At 44.7% G+C, this 17674-nt stretch overlaps 1 protein-coding gene across 2 annotated transcripts in view; it reads left to right on the plus strand.

Moving 5' to 3' along the window:
- Positions 1-17674, plus strand: part of Itgb5 (integrin subunit beta 5) — a 120808-nt gene that overhangs the window by 10399 nt on the left and 92735 nt on the right. For both annotated transcript variants that reach the window (XM_070030016.1, XM_070030015.1), the window contains exon 2: positions 4759-4844. In XM_070030016.1, coding sequence (XP_069886117.1) covers positions 4759-4844 — 86 coding nt within the window. The remainder of the gene's footprint in view (positions 1-4758; positions 4845-17674) is intronic.

Here is a 17674-nt window from a genome sequence, read left to right on the forward strand (position 1 = left end):
GAACCTTGATCCTCAGATCTCAGCCTCCTGAGTAGCTAGAATTACAAGTGTGAGCCAGTGGTGCCCAGCCTGTAACTTTCTTTCTTGCTTTCAAGACAGAAAATCTCTAAGCAGCTCAGGCTGGCCTTGAATTTCCCTACCTTAATTTCAGTGTCAAGTGTTTGTATTACAGGAATGGCCATCACACTCAGATCCATTTGTATGTCTTTTTTTTTTTCCCTGAAAAATGTCTTTTTTTTTTTTTTTCTTAGTGCTGAAGACTGAAGTCAAGCATTGCACTTTCTAGGCAAGTCCTCTTCCACTGAGCTAAATTCTCAACCCCTTGAAAAAAAAAATGGCTGTGTAGAGGGTCTTAGCCCATATAAAAATACTTATTTTTAGTTTAGTTTAGTTTTTATTTTTGGTCCTGTCATGGGGCCTGAACTCTGGGCCTGGGCGCTGTCCCTCAGCTCTTCAGCTCAAGGCTAACGCTCTACCACTTGAGCCACAGCGCCACTTCTGGCTTTTTTTCTTTTTGCTTATGTGGTGCTGGGGAATCGAACCCAGGGCCTCAGGCATGCAAGGCAAGCGCTTTACCACTGAGCCACCTTCCCAGCCCCCAAATACTTATTTTTATTAATTAGTTGTACAAGGAGTTTAGGCATCTAGGTCAGTGTTACCCTTTCCATTGTTTTCTGCCATTTTCCCCTACCCATCCCTACCCTTGTTACTTAGCTCAATTTTTACATAGTGTACATTGAATATTAGGACTGTATTTGCTCATCTTTCCTCCTTCCATTCCTATGCCCCCTCCTCATTGATCTCCCTCCTCCCCACAGAGCATGTTTCAACTTGCTGGTATTCATTTTGTTAAACTGTTTATTAGTTGTCCAGAGGAGTCACATCATTGAACTCCTCCCCTAAGTATACCGTCCATTAGTTTGTGCATGTGTCTATGCATAAAATCTGTAAGCTTTATCATGTATGTTTGTATGTTAGATCTAGCTTCCATATATGAGAGAAAACACATACCATTTGTCTCTCTGAGCCTGACTTCATTTAACATAATTTTTCCCCTGGGTCTATCCATTTCCCTGCAAATGACATAATCATTCTTTTTGATGGATGATACAATTCCATGTATAAGTACCACATTGTTTTGATCCACTCATCCACTGTAGGGCATCTGGGCTGTTTCCATCACTTGACTATTGTGAATAGTGCAGCAGTGAACGTGGATATGCAAGTGTCTATATGGTGTCCTGACTTGTAATGATCTCAGTAGATGCATAAGAGTAGTATGATTGGATCTATGTTCTGGGCTTAGTTTTTGGAGGAATCTTGCAACCCTATCCAGAGTGGTTGTACTAGTTTACATAACCCTCAGCAGTGCAACAGCGTTCCTTTTTCCCCACATCCCCACCAGCATTTGTTGTTGCTTGAATTTCTCATGGGGGCCAATTTTACTGGAGTGAGATGGAATCTCAGTGTTGTTTTAATTTGCATTTCCTTTTGTTGAGCATTTCATCATGTGTTTATTTGCCATTCTTCTGAGAAGTCTCTGTTAAGTTCCTTTGCTTATTTATTAGTTGAGTTATTTTATTAGTGTTTTTGAGCTCCCTGTATATTTTGGGTATTGGCCTTTGTTGTATATATAGCCGGTAAAGATCTCCCATTCTATAGGCTGCCTTTTTACTTTAGTAACGATGTCCTAACTGTGCAGAAACCTTTTAGTTTGGTATAATCCCATTTGTCAGTTTTTGCCAACTTGCTGAGCCTCTGAAACTGGACTTAGAAAGTTCCTGCCTATGCTGATAAGTTCTAGTGTTTTTTCTCCTTCTTGCAGTACTTTTTAAAGGTTTCAGCTGTGATGTTGAGGTCTCTTTTAAATTGGATGGTTTTCTTACTAATGTGTTGAATTCCCTATGTATTTTGGATATCAGCCCCTTATCAGATGTATGTCTTCAAATATTCTCTCCCAGTCTATTGGTTTTCTCTTCAGTCTTCACGATTTCCTTCTCTGTACAGAAGCTTTTTTTTTTTGGTTCCAGTTCTGGGGCTTGAACTCTGGGCCTGGATGCTCCCCCTGAGCTCCTTTTGCTCAAAGCTAGTGCTCTACCACTTGAGCCACTGTGTCATTTACAGCTTTTTCTGTGATTAATTGGAGAAAAAGCGTCTCATGGACTTTCCTGCCCATGCTGGCTTCAAACCACAACCCTCAGATCTCAGCCTCCTGAATAGTTAGGATTACAGGTGTGAGCCACCAGCACCTAGTTTGTGCAGAATTGTTTTGATTTGGAGCAGTCTCATTTATCTCTTATTGTTGTTGTTTTTGTGTTTGGGGAATATCTAAAAAAATTATTGGGTAGACCAACAACAAGAATTTTTTTTCCTGTTTTTTTTTTTTTTTTTTTTTTTTGTTTCTGGTAGGTGCACAGTTTCAGTTTTTATGTTCAAATCTTTTATCCATTTTGAATTGATGTTTGCCTGCGGGGTGAGATTAGGGACTGCTTTTAATTGGCTGTGTGCGGGTGCCCCCCTTGTCCCAACACCATGTATTGGAGAGTCTAGCCTTTTCCTGTTGTGTGTCCTTGGCACTGTTGTTGATGAGTTGACTATAAGTGTGTGGATTTATTTCTAAGCTTTCTGTTTTGTTCTATTGGTCTTTTTTCTTTTTTTCTTTTTCTGAGTACCATGATGTTTTGATTGCTATAGCTTTGAAGTGTTTTGATATCAGATGGTTCAGTATCTTTAACTTTTTGTTCAAGGCTACTTTTGCCTTTTTGAGGTCTTCTGGAGTTCTATATGAATTTTTTTTTCACTTTTTTTTCTGGTGAAAACAGCATTGGAATTTCAATAGGGATTACTTTGAGTTTGTACACTGCTTTGGGAAAAGTAGACATTTAAACAGTATGAATTCTTCCAAATCTTAAGTACAAGTTATCTTTCCATTTGGGTCTTATTCAGTGTCTTTACCAAAAATTATAAAAGGAGGTAGGCTCTGATGGCTTGTGCCAGTAATCCTAGCTACTCAGGAAACAGGTCTGAGGATTGAGGTTCAAAGATAGCCTGACAGGAAAGTCTGTAATACTCATCTCCAGTTAACCACTCAAAAACCAGAAGTGGAACTGGAGCTATGTGGTAGAGCACTAGCACTAGCCTTAAGCAAAAGAGCTCAGGGACATGGGGCTGGGAATGTGGCTCAGTGGTAGAATGCTTGCCTAGCAAGCATGAAGCCCTGGGTTTGATTCCTCAGTACCACATAAACAGAAAAAGCCCAAAGTGGTACTGTGACTCAAGCGGTAGAGTGCTAGTCTTGAGCACAGAGAGGCTCAGAGACAGAGCCCAGGCCTGAGTTCAAGCCCCAGGACTGGCAAAAAAAAAAAAAAAAAGCTCAGGGCCCAGCCTTGGAGTTCAAGCCCCATGATCTCCATCACCAACAACAAAAATTATAAAAGCAGAAAGGAACAAGATCTGAATCCTCCCCCATGGCTGCTGGCTTTAGGTTTCTCTTTTTTCCATCTACCTAATGTGCCTTCTCTCTTCTCTTCTTTAGAGTGGGCTTTTAGTGCTGGGAGTCAAATAGAGTTACTCTGAGAAATGCCTGGCCAGCAAGCTCTGCTCTTGCCTTGAATATTACAGAGAGGAAGGAAAAGGGATTTGGAGTTTCACTGAGGACCCCTGTGCTGTGGTGGGAGGGCAAGTGGGAAGGAGAAGGTGGGGGAGGGAGAGCTAGCAATGGATGTAATCCCCTCCCCCACAGCTAATAGTCACCCCTCACCCACCATCCCAGGGCAGAAGGAAGAAGGCTGGCCTGGGTTTTAGATCAGTAATCTTTCCAATGAAAAGGCAGTTTCCTTTTAATCTCAGTTTCTGATTTTTTTTTAAGCCATTGGGAATGTTCTTTTTGGATGTATTTACTTATTTTTGAGCTAGCCTGGAGCTATGTATTCCAGGCTAGCCATCTTCCTGGGATTACTGGTATGAGCTATCAAGCCTAACCTTTGTATTACCTTCCAGGCAATGATAGGATTTTTCCTATTTTATGTTTGTAGATTTATTTTATCCCAGCATTGTATTTCTTCTTCAGTGCTGTGTAGATTTGATAAGAACGTTTGTGGTTTAATCAGAGTATTTGGAGTATGGTGAATTAGATTTTTATTTTGTTAGGCTGTCCTTTTCTCTTTCATTTTTGTTTTTACTTTTTTGGTACCACTACTAGGGCTTGAACTTGGAGCCTGGACTTGGTCCCTTAGCTTTATCACACAAGGCTGGTGTTCTACCACTTAAACCTGCCTCTACTTCTGGCTTTTGTTCTTTTTCCTGGTGAATTAGAGATAAGAGTCTCACAGATTTTGTTGCCTGGTATGGTTTTGCAGCTAGGGTTACAGATGTGAGCCACCAAACCTGGCTGTATCATTCATATATATATATATATATTTTTTTTTTTAATTTATTTTTTTGCCATTTTTGGATAGACTAAAGATATACAAGCCCTCTTTTCCTGCAGTGGGGAGCATTTGCTGAATTATGGGGAAAGAGATGGGACCAAATGGGCCCAGCAGAAGAAATGAGTGTGGCTTTAACATAAGTGTGTGAGGTTGGTGGAAAATCACAAATGAGCTGTAACCAGCAGTCAGCACGGGGGTGCTGTATTGAAACAGTAATATTCTGATTGCCCCTCCTCCCCCCCCCCCCCATTCAAAGGCCTGGGCAACAGCGTTGATAGACAAGAAGTAGTAACCTAACTAATCCCTGTATCTTTATCTTGCTTTGAAGGACTCAACATATGTACCAGCGGAAGTGCCACCTCTTGCGAAGAATGTCTGCTAATCCATCCAAAATGTGCCTGGTGCTCCAAAGAGGTATGTGTGTGTTTGGGGGGAGAGGGGGGTGAGAAAGGAGTGGGGGGGAGGGTGCTATGGGATTGGGGTGGGGAGTGGCCCACACCACAGCATACAGATTTCACCATGTGTAAAAAATGTGCAGAGCTGGCACCAGTGACTGAAGCCTGCAATCCTAGCCACTCAGGAGGCTGAGAGCTGAAAATTGTGGTTCAAAAGCAGTCTGGGCAGGAAAATCTATGAGACTCTTACCTCCAGTTAACCATTAAAAAGCCAGAAAGAGGAGCTGTGGCTCAAGTTGTAGAGCTAGAGCCTTGAGCAGAAAAACTCAGGGACAGCACCCAGGCCCTGAGTTTAAGCTTCAGAACAGGTATAGCAACAACAAACAAACAAACAAATAAATAGAAAAAAGAATAACATGTACAGATTCCACAGCTGCATCCAAGATGAAGACAAATGCAAGTTTATAATAAGTTGCATCTCTTCCTGCGTCATGAGACATGCACTTTATTCCTGAGTTACATCTTAGCTCACAGGCTGGGTCACTCAGTTGTGTTGGATGTTAGTCATATTTTGGGGCGAGTAGAGCTTTCCTCCCTTTTTTAGTGGGAACTGATTAGGGCTCTCCCCATAGTTTCTGATCTTTGGATAAGATCAGAAGATCTGAACTTGTGAAGTGTGTTTGTCACATAACAAATCAAAGCGTGTCTTGGGTGGGTGGCATTGATATAAAATCATGACTGTTTTTAAAAGACATAAGAAAATCGTTGATTCTGAGCCAAATATGAGTGATGATGGATACGGGGCATGGATCCAGGTTGCTGTGAATGACAAGTTCTACTGTGGAACATTAACTTTTAGGAGCCATAGAACAAAGGTCATAAATCAATCTGGTTGCATTGGTGGGAGGATCAGGGAGGCCAGCCAGGTTACAGCAATGTGGGAAAGGTTCCATATGGTTTAGATGTTACAGCAATTACAGCTTTAGGGCTGGTAGAGGCTGGGTCTACTGAGATTAGTAGTGATGCACTGAGAAGTTAGTTATGAGAATGTTAGTTCAAATACAAAAGAGAAGGTAAATATTTACTAAGAGGTCCAAGTTAGCCCAAGATAATTTTGGTTCTCTATCTTCCCGCACTCCTGATGTTTTGGTACATCTGTAGAATCTTTATAACACAGATGATGTTCTTCAGAGACTTAGTGTGGCTTATTCTAGAATTATTTGTAGGAACTGGCCTTTGGGATGGAATGATTTTATTTAATAAGAATTGCTGTAGTGGTTATGGTGATACTTTCTTTATAATCCTAGCACTTGAAAAATAGAGACAGGAGGATCTTGAGTTTAAGTCCAGTCTGGGATATATAGCTAGCCAGGCCCTGCCCAAAAACAAACAACCCCCTAAACAAATAAACACATGGCTGGCATTTCTTTAAGCCCTGTAGGAAAGGGTACAAATGTGAGGTGCTGGTAGGCATGCTACAACCAGAAAGCAACACATATACTAGGGCTTGCTTGATAACTTAACCAGGAAATGATCAGTTTCTAAGTTGCTTGTCTTAAATAAAGTTTTTTTAGATTAATGTATATTGATTGTATAGCAGGATTTTATTGTAATTTTAATACATGTATATAATATACTTTGGTTAAATTCACTCCCTCTAGGACTCTTTTTGTCTCTCTTTTAAAACAGTTTTTAATTGGTTTTGTTATTCAGTGTTCACAATACATATGCAGTCTTTTGACCATATTTACTCTCCCCCTCATCGTTCCTTTTACCTTCCTACCTCCTACCTCTTCCCACCCTGGAACTGTGTCATTCTATACTGCTATCGCTCATTTTCTAAGGCCTAGATTTTGTATATTAGAACATGTGATATTTATCTTTTGAATCTGACTTATTTTATTTAACATGTTGATCTCCAGTTCTATCCATTTTCCTACAAATGACATAATTTCATAATATGGTGGGGCCGGGCGCTGGTGGCTCACACCTGTAATCCTAGCTACTCAGGAGGCTGAGATCTGAGGATCACGGTTCAAAGCCAGCCCGGGCAGGAAAGACTGTGAGGCTCCTATCTCCAATAAACCACCAGAAAATCGGAAGTGGTGCTGTAGCTCAAGTGGTAAAGTGCTCGCCTTGAGCTGAAGAGCTGAGGGACAGCGCCCAGGCCCAGAGTTCAAGCCCCACGACCGACAAAAAAAAAAAAAAAAAGTTAAAAAAAAATAATATGGTGGGTGGGGGGGAGAGAGAGAGAGAGAGGAAGAAGAAGAGGAGGAAGAGGAAGAGGGGGATAGTAGGGGAGGAGAGGAGAGAGATATACAGGTATATGCCACCTCATCCAGACATTGTACTTTCCCTGTAGGTGAGATAACAGATGTGAGTCAGATGTGGCCTTGAACCATGATCTTCTGATCTCTTGTCTCCCTCCTGTAAGGTCTGCCTGGGTCTTGTAGGCCATGTGCAGACACCTCCCTAGCTTGGCTAAATTTCTACCCAGTATGTTACCTAGGTAACTGGCACACCTGGGAGCAGTCACCTTCCCCTTCTGCTAGGTTACATTCTGGGCCACCTCTGGTCACATGCCTTCCATCTGACCTTAGGAGGATCCCAGACCCTGAGATCACATCTGGATCCAGTGTGGCCATACCTTTCCCCCACCTGGCCACACCTCTTCCTGTCTCTGGCCTAGATTAGTCCTAGCCTGGGATGGATCACCCCTTTTATCAGCCATACCTCTCTACCATGCAAGGTAGGGGCAGCAGTTTGGTAAAATAAACTCTTTTTTTGCCTGAATAGCATGTGGTGTTCTCTTCATCGGCTACCTAATTAAACCTACCTACTTAATATACCTTCTACCTCCCAAGTTGCTATGTTTGTGGCACTGTGGCTGGCTCTTTGTATTTTTCAATTTATTTAGCTGTTGATTTATATTCTCTTTGAATTCATTGAGGCATTATACATGTCTTCTTTAATTTCATTGGACATTCTTATCATTCTTTTGGATTTGGCATTTGAGCTCTTCTCTACTTTACTATCATTTAAATCCTTGTAGTGAGATTACTGGTTTTTCTGAGGTGTCATGTTGACTAGTGTTTTTTTTTCATTATTTCTGTATTGAAATTTATTATATCTGAAGTCCACTTGCTGGCATGTTAATCACCTGCAATTTGCCCCTGTTTTCACTGTATTTGATGCCAGTTGTATTACTCTTTATGTTCTGACAGGTGTGGGCATTGCAGGACAGATATGCATTTCTTGCCACTGGCCTGGGAAGCTGGCATTTGGAGGGTCTTTAATGTCCCTGCTCTGTAACTTGTTCCAACTTGAAGATCCACCTCAGGTTTGATACTGAAGTGGCCCTCATGCACAAGAGCCTGCGGAGCAGCTTCCAAGCACCTTGCCTATACTTCCTGTCTTCAGGGAAACTTCTCAGTTACTTTGGACTTCTATTACTACAACCATGAAACACAAACCCTCCCTGCACTAGTGCACCATTGGGGTTATTTGTAAAAGAAGCAAAGACAAACCAGGTGTCAATGGCTCATGCCTGTAATCCTACTCAGGAGGCTAAGGTCTGAGGATTTCACAGCAAAGCCAACCGAAAGGAAAGACGATGATCTCAAGTGGTAGGGAGAATGCCAGCCTTGAGAGAAAAAGCTCAGGGATAGCACCCAGGTCCTGAGTTCAATCCCCAGTACTGGCACAAAAAAGAAAAAAGGAGGAGGGAGGGGCCAGGGGGAAGAAGAGGAGGATGAAGATGCTGCAGCAGCAGCAAAGATTTGCAGTTTTGAACTTGCTCAGTCTTTGTTGGATGGCATCTGCTCCCTGCAAGGAAGACTAAGAGCTGGCCTGGGGGCCTGGGTTCTGTTTTCCTTTGTGGCAGCCTTAGAGGGTCAGCGATTGCTTTAAGCGACAATGTCTAAGCGTAGGAACTCCTGTAGAGCCCCGTGTATTGTGCATGCAGTATTTGAGTCCCACTAGCAGCCCTGTCTGGTAGTTGGTAATGCTCCTGCTTCAGAGAGGTAGAGTGATGTGTTCAAAGTCAGCCACCTGTTCAAAGCTGGGGCTTTGATATGCCGGTCTGGGCTTCTGAGGGTAGGCCCTTTCTTTTAGTTAAGTTGCTTCTTACCATATGGGCTCTCTTGAAGGAGTGAAGATATTTTGGACAAGTAACTTTGGAAGAGGAATCTCCTCTTTCAAAGTATAATGTATAAACCCTGAATTGCAGTGCCTTTGTTAGGACTTTTTTTTTTGTCAGTTGTGGGGCTTGAACTCAGGGGGCCTTGGCACTGTCCCTGAGCTCTAACACTGTAGTACAGCTTCACTTACTTTTTTTTTTTTTAATTTTTTTATTGTAAAGATACTATACAGAGGGTTACAGTTACATGAGTGAGGTAATGAGTACACTTCCTCTTGAACATTGTTACCCCCTCCATTGTTTTCCCCCTACCATCCCCTCCCTCCCTCCCTTCCCCAAGGTTCTTTTTTTTTTTTTTTTTTGATTGTGATTAAGTGATTACTTAATTTCCGGAAATTCACAGTATTGTGGAATAATGATGCTCATTTAAAGTCACAAGTTCATTCTAACTTTCCTGGAGCAAATTGTCTATCATAGTCTGTAATATATAACGGTGCTCATATGTTATATGTGATCAGCAGCATGGGGATATTTAGTAGTGGTTCAACCAGATGAGTGGGAGTTAAGTCCTGTTAGTTTTGTCATATCACCTAACATTTTGGATTCATCATCCACTTATCAGGGAGACCATGTACTGTTTGTCTCTTCGTTCTTGGCTTACCTCGCTCAACATGATTCCTTCTAGCTCCATCCATTTCCCTGCAAATGCCATTATTTTGTCATTTCTAATGGCTGCATAATATTCCATTGTGTATAGATACCACAATTTTTGGATCCATTCATCTGTGGTGGGGCATCTAGGTTGTTTCCATATCCTAGCTATTGCGAACAGTGCTGCAATAAACATGGAGGTGCACGTGTCCTTGTATATTGGTTCCTGTTGTTCAGGGTAGATGCCTAGAAGTGGTATGACTGGGTCGTAAGGGAGGTCAATCTTTAGCTTTCTAAGGACCCTCCAGACTGCTTTCCAAAGTGGTTGTATGAGTGTACATTCCCACCAGCAGTGTAATAGGGTTCCTCTTTCTCCACATCCCCTCCAGCATTTGTCGTTGGCTGATTTGTGGATGTGGGACATTCTGACTGGGGTAAAGTGGTATCTCAGGGTTGTCTTTATTTGCATTTCCTTCACCACCAGGGATGATGAACATTTCCTCATGTGTTTCTTTGCCATTTTTATTTCTTCATTTGAGAAGTCCCTCTTTAGTTCCCTTGCCCATTTAGTAATTGGTTTGTTGGGTTTGGGAGGGATTAGTTTCTTGAGTTCCCTGTATATACAGGATGTTACACTTACTTTTTTTAAAAAAATATTTTATTGTAAAGATACTGTACAGAGGGATTACAGTTGCATGAGTAAGGTAATGAGTACATTGAGTATTGTTACCCCCTCCTTTGTTTTTCCCCAGCCATCTCTTCCACACCTTCCCAACTCCTTCCTCCCTCCTCCCCTGCAAGTTGTAAAAGTTCATTTTCAATATGGTGTCTTGTACATCTCATTATTACAGTGGGTCAGCCTGTATCCTTGTTTCAGCATTTTGTTATTTCCCTGCCCCTCCCCAAATTAGTAAAATGTATATACAAGATGCAGGATACCGAAATCAAATACAGTGAAAACAGGTGTTATATCATGGTCACTTATGGTTTTTGAATGGTTAATTGGAGATAAGATTCTCTTGGAGGGCTGGGAATGTGGCTAAGTGGTAGAGTGCTTGCCTGTCATGCATGAAGCCCTGGGTTTGATTCCTCAGTACCACATAAACAGAAAAAGTGGGAAGTGGCTTAAGTGGTAGAGTGCTAGCCTTGAACAAAAGAAGTTCAGGGACAGTGCCCAGGCCCTGAGTTCAAGCCCCAGGACTGGCAAAAAAAAAAAAAAAAAAAAAAAGATCTCATGGGAATTTTTTTGCCCCAGGCTTACAGGTGTGAGCCACTGGTGCCCAGCTGTTATTTGTTTTGGTGCTGAGGTGAGGTCCTTGTGCATGCTAGACAAGCCCACTACCACTGTGCTAGGACTTTTTAGTCCATGAGCCTTGTTGAAAATTATTTTGGTTCCCTGTGGCCTGCAGGGCTGACCCAAGTTCCAGGACCTCTGCCTTTCTTCCCATCATCCCTCGCTCTCCCTCAATGCTTGCTTTCACCAGAGAGACTTGATGAAAGAAAGCTCTGGGTGACTCTACCTAAAATACTGCCTGTGAACCCCTCAGGGTTTCCCATCTACTATTTGCAGGGCCTTCTGCCTTTCTCCCTTTACTAGCACCTTCTAGTTCTAAAAAAACACATCAGGTGGGCATGGTGATGCACTCCTGCAGTCCTAACATTAGGGAGGCTGAGGCAAGCAGATCTATAGGCCTACAGGCTATTGGACACTCTGTCTCAAAATTTAGACATAAAAAAGAAAAAGAAAGGCATTGCTTGGTATAGAACACTGTTCCTCAGGTGGCACCTTGTTGCTGTCACTTGTTGCTGTCACCTGGTCACCAGAGGCTCCAGGGGACTGTCTTGCTTGGCCTAATGGCCATGATGGAAGCCATAGGGTGGGTACCGTGGAATCCGCCATGAAATTAAAACTGCTTTGGTGTGAGCCTTTTTGGTGTAGGTCTGGAAGGTGGAGGCAGCCAGGTTCCCCAGGCTCCCTGCTGAAAGAGGGTTGGAGGTGTGGGATGCACAGGTAGCTCCAGGTTCAAGTCAGCAGGAGGGCACAGCACAGAAAACCCCAGTTTTCTGCTTCAGGTCTCCTACCTGCCATCTTCTACAACACACAGAAAACAGACTAGGAGCATGGCTGCTGAGTCTGGATGGCTTCCGTGGTAGCTACAGGACTCCTGCTGCTGGGCAGGGTGGGAGGGGTGACTTTGGAGAAGAGTAAAAAGGATCTAGAGGAAGTCACGTTAACTTAACCAAGTGTGGTGGTTGAGGCCTATGCCACTCCAGTTGGAAGAGCATCATCAGACATGACAAGGGTTTTGCTGAGATTATTCCAAGATGTGGACCCCTATCTGCAATTCAGAGTAACAATAGCCTTTTCTCTGTGGCAGAAAACCCAAACATCTGCCTCTTCCACCCCAGCCAGAGACACTCGCTATCCCTTCAGGACAGGAGGTCAGGTACTTGAAGACTTGGAAAGGGCAAGGTGTTTAACAACTTGAAGGGAAGTGAAAGGGTCTTTGTGATGTGCTCTTGACCTCTCACACCTTTTTTGGGGTGGTGAGGTGGGATGGTGGTACTGGTCTTGGGGCTTGAACTCAGAGCCTAGGCACTGTCCCTGAATTTTTTTTCTCAAGGCAATCTTCTACCACTTGAGCCACAGCTCCACGTTGGCTTTTTGTTGGTTTATTGGATAGAAATAGTCTCACAGACTTTTCTGCCTGGGCTGACTTCGAACTATGATCCTCAGATCTCAGCTTTCCGAGAAGCTAGGATTTACAGATATGAGATCCAGGCTAGCCTCTCACACCTTTTTGAAGCTAGCTGTAGTCAAGCTATATCCCACTTTGAGAATGACAGTCCCTCCACTGACATGTTAGGCAGCGGTTTTACACTGTTTCTCCTAAATCCCCCAAAGGAGCCTCTCGCCAGACGTTGCTCAAGAAACGCCAGTTGAAGGGTTTCGCTGTATGGCTGTTGATTGTGTGAGGCGCGATTCTCAGTCTCCTCATACTCTGCAGTCCTACTGTAGCACTGATAATCTCTTGACCCTTGATGCCAACTAGACCGTCTTCTTTCTCTGGAACAGTACCATCTTCATCACCTTAGTGTACCCAATATAGAGAGCCAAGAAGCAGGCAGGAATTCACATTTCATAGAAGAGTCCAGTTAAACAGACACAGAGTTAGAAAGCCGAAGTCCAAATTCCAGCTTTGCTAGGGTTTCACCCTTGCTATGTAAATGAAGACTTTGCCATCCTCTGGTGTTGTTTGGGGAATGTGCAGTGAGATTAGGGCCGGGAGCAGTATACTCACAGAGCCCCAGGATGGCTCCTCCACAAGGAGGAGGGGAGCCTTCTGGTAAGACATGGGCCGTGGGGCCTGGAAGCTAGGGTCCGTTTGTTGTGTGTCTTTCTGCCTTTCTTATACCTTACTTCCAACGTCTGACCTTTGGATGTTGCTGGTGAATGAGGTCATCCTGAACAGCTCATTGTTGACCCAGCCCACACCCACGTTTCTAGTCCACAGGCTCCCTCTCTACTACATTTTAGGGAAGACCTTCCTGTGACCTCTGCACTAGGAAGCAGCTTTTCAGCTCTGGGGCAAATTATCCACGAGATTGTGTTTCAGGTAGCTGGGACTGGGGAGTTAAGAATGGTGTGATCCAGCCTGCCCCTTACTTTGCAAGACAGAGTAATTATGGTGAGTACTTTCTTTGCTACATCCTGGCATGCTGCCAGAGGAGCAAGGTCTCTGCCAGAAGCAGATGAAGGGTGTGTACGTTCAGAGTTGGTGCTGAGTGGACAGCCAGGGAGGGTCACAGGTTCCTTGCCCGTGGGGTTTATTTTGTAGTTTGTTTTTGGCTGTCTACTTCCATTTTTATTCTTTTTAAAAATTACATTTTTGCCTTGCACCGGTGGCTTCTCAGGAGGCTGAGATCTGAGGATTGCGGTTCAAAGCCAGCCCAGCAGGAAAGTCCATGAGACTCTTATCTCTAGTTAACCACTAGAAAAGTGGAAGTGGCACGGTGGCTCAAGTAGTAGAGCACTCGCCTTGAGCTGAAGAGCACAGGGACAGCGCCCAAGCCCAGAGTTCAAGCCCCACTACCAAAAAATATATATATTTTTATTATCTTTTAAGTAGTTGTACAAAGGGGTTAAAAGTCAGCTGTTTGTTTTGAGATAAGATCTCTTGCCTCAGCCTCCTGAGTGCTGGGATTACAGGCATCCACTCTCACACTTAGTTCAACTAGTATGTCATGACACCTGCCTCTTACCTGCATTAATTCTAGCGCACATTCCTGGTGACCTCCCTGTTTTACTGGGTGTGGGCAGAGGGGACTCTCTACCTTGGCCCTGAACTCCCCTCGTGGCCTAGTCCCACTTCTCCTGTTTCTGTATTCTTCTCCAAGGATTACATTGCAGTCAGCCTTTGTCTTTGCTCCCCTCCTCCCACACACTCCTTTCTGCTGCTTTCACTCCTCCTTTCTGCCCTGTTCACCCTGGCTGCTTTGCCTTTGCTTCTGATGTGTGGTTTGTTGGGGGTTTTCACACCTTGTGCCTTCAAGGGCAGACTCTCCAGACTCCCTGTGCTGAGACCAGCTCTATGGGCTGCTGTCCACACTGTGCCCGCATGGTACATTCTCCCTGCCTAGTCTGGCCCTCCCCATGTGCCTCTTGGCCACTAGCACTTCCTAGTGCTGCTTGTCCTGTGAAACTCAGAGCACCTAGTAGACTCCAGCAGTTTGTTACCTAGATTGTCCATCACTTTGTGTGTGTGTGTGTGTGTGTGTGTGTGTGTGTGTGTGTGTGTGTGTGTGTGTGTGTGTGTGTGTGTGTGTGTGTACACGTACATATGTACGTGGGCTTGAACTCAGGACCTAGATGCTGTCCCCTAGCTTGTTTTCATTTAAGACTTGCATTCTGCCACTTGTGCCACAGCTCTATTTCTGTTTTTTGGTACTTAATTGGAGATAAAGAGTCTCATGGATTTTCCTGCCCGGGCTGACTTCAAACTGTGATCCTCCCATCTCAGCCTTTTGGGTAGCTAGGAGTATAGGCATGAGCCATCAATGGTTGGCTAGAAATACATTTGAGTCACGAGACCTGTGGGCCCATTTAATTTCTGCTGCAGAACTTAGCAGTGGCCTTAGCTGTCGCGGAGGCAGATGCTGCCAAGCCAGATGAAGTCAGACTTGCTGGTTGCACTGGTGCGTGTACCTCTGATTGCTTACCTGTGGAAGGGCAGTGCTGGCGCTGCATCCCGAGGCTCTTCTTCCATGTCTTATGGTGTGACCCTTGCCAAGAGAACTGTAGGCTTCTGGGGTAATGCACATTGCAGCAGGGAGGGGATTTTCTTAATCATGCATCTTTTTTCTCCCAGGGTGTGTAATTTGAGACATCTGCAGTCATTGAGCTTGGAGCTCAATGATAGTTGACGTTTTTCTTTTTTTCTTTTTCTTTTTTGTGTGTGTTTGGGAAGTGGTACTAACTTTTGAACTCAGTGAAGTGTTTTGCCATTTGAATCCTTCACCTCAAGTCTTCAGCCCGGGACCTTTTTCTTGGTTTATATTCCTTTTGCACTCGGGGAAGTCATAGGCATCAGGAGATCGCTTCTGCCCTCTGTGGTTTTAGTTTCCTCTCTTTGAATGTGCATCTGACCTTGTTCAGAATTAAAGTATCTAGAAAAGCGCTCAGACAGGGAGGAGATGCTCGTGGGTTTAGGAGCCCACACTGCCTGTGGGGCATCTGAGTGCTCTCTGTCTCTTTATGGGGTAACAAGAGCCCATGACCAGCCATGATTCATGGTGCTTTTCAAGCCAAGCCAGAGAGATGATCCCCTGTTTATGGGCCCCATTGTCAAGGTAGGTATTTTCCTCCTAAAAGTTCATGAGAGGGGCTGGGAAGGTGGCTTAGTGCTGCAGTGCTTGCCTTGCATGCATGAGGCCCTGGGTTCAATTCCTCAGCACCACATAAGCAGAAAAAAGCCAGAAATGGTGCTATGGCTCAAGTGGTAGAGCACTAACCTTGAGCTGAAGAGCTGAGGGACAGCGCCCAGGCCCAGAGTTCAGGCCCCACAACTGACAAAGCAAAAAAGTTCATGAGACCTGCCATGCCCACTAGAGTCTCAACAGGTGGCTGTAAGGCCCTGAGACTCTGTGACAGTAACAAGATTCGATAGATTAGCAACGATGTCTCAAAGGCCAAGTCAGTGAAACCATCCCAGAGCAACAGTCTGGGTTGTAGGAACCAGCACATCAACCCCAAGGATGGGGTGGATGGCACTGAGGTCTCAGTTTGGCCTGGATAGCATCTAGGGCACCCCTTACTGTCTGCAAGGTGGAAGCTGCTAGGAGGGGGCTCCCCTGTTTTGTCATATTGATGACTTGGTTGGCACTTCCAGTCACCCTGAATGTGATGGATGATGGTTCTCATGCTGGCAACCAGGTGATGTCCATGGTCCTGCTGTGGCATGGCCAGGTGCATGCAGCTGGAGAGAGGGTGCTGGAAAGTGCAGCGTGTGTGTGTGCGCGCGCGTGCGCGCGCCTGTGCTTGTATGATGTGTGAAAGAGAGAGAGGGAGAGAGAGAGGAGTTGTGTGTGGGGACAGCTACACTGCTAAGCTTGTCACTGGCACAGATGTGCCTGTGTCTGCCTAGAATTGGGTGGACTACACTTTAACCTTCTATAGTCCCAGCAGGTACATTTTCCTCGGTCAGCAGGTGCCCTGTACAAATCCTTCATCATAGGCTGAAGTGTTCATCAAGAATCTTGTGGACCAGGCACTGGTAGCTCACGCCTGTAATCCTAGCTACTATGAAGGCTGAGATCTGAGGATTGTGGTTCAGAGGCAGTCCAGGCAGGAAAGTCTGTGAGACTCTTTTATCTCCAACTAAGTACCAAAAAATTGGAAGTGGAGCTGTGGCTCAAGTAGTAGAACGCTATCCATGAGCAAAAATAGCTCAGGGACAGTGCTTAGGCCCTGAGTTCAAGCCCCAGGACCAGTACCAAAAAAAAAAAGTCCTGTTGAGAATATCCTTTTAGCAAGGGGTTGATCTTGACGATCAATGCAAGCAGATTGCCAAGGCTATAGAAGAGGACTTGGTACCTACTGCCTGTTAGAGCCAGCAGGTTAGCTCTGACCTCCTCTATTTCTGAGTCAAAGCTGCTCCAGACCAATTCGAAGCCTTCAGGGGTTTACGTCACTCTGGAAAGAAGGCAGGTGCTTTCTTGGCCAACCCGGTGGGAGAGCTCTGCTCTGGACCCATCCAGACAGGTCCTTTTGGCAGTCAGAACTAGTCCCAGCCCAGCCAGCTCTTTAGTCAGAGCAGCTGCGCAGCAAGGAGTTGAGAAATGCCTTAGTTGTGGAAGCTTGGGATCAGTTAGGCCAGGTAGACCTCTGCCTCAGACACACAGACACGCAGGACAGTAGACCAGTCCTTGGGTCCTTTGGGTAGGTAACTGTTTTCCCCTGCTCCTAGGTGTTACTCATTCCTTTGTTAAAACTCGTTGGAGCCAAGTCTGACTGCCCCAAACCCAGTTTAGAAACCCTAAGATTGAAATCTGGGACCACAAGAATAATTTTTCTCATTTTGCAGCAGGTGTTTATGGGGCCACTCATACCTACAGTGCTGTCCCCAACACTGTTGATAGGCAAGATACCCAGGGGTTTAACACACCCACTAAAAACCTATTCAATATTTACCAAACGGAAAAAACAAAGACACAAAAAAATCATCATGTAGGCCTAGGACAGTACATCTGGTTTTACTTATTTGAAAGTTCTGCAAAATCTTCTTGACTGAAGTTTTGGTCTTGAATTTGCTGAGATTCTGAAGAGCTTTGAACAGCCCTGCTGGGGCTTACGCTTCTGCCAGCACGCTGGCTTCGAATGGGAAGTCTAGGGACCCCAACTCACATGAGGACTTCTTGCAGCATTATGGAGGGGAGAATGAGACACCGGCATCTTCCTCACCCCCCTGCCGCCATCGGGGATGGTGTCACACCGGGCTGGCATCCAGACAGCCACCAGGGGCACTTACTTTCTACATCTGCCAGTGACAGGGTGTTTAGAG

The sequence above is a fragment of the Dipodomys merriami genome, unplaced genomic scaffold, assembly GCF_024711535.1.
Source record: "Dipodomys merriami isolate MVZ:Mamm:240054 unplaced genomic scaffold, mDipMer1.0.p SCAF_2, whole genome shotgun sequence".
Classification (NCBI taxonomy): Eukaryota; Metazoa; Chordata; class Mammalia; order Rodentia; family Heteromyidae; genus Dipodomys; species Dipodomys merriami.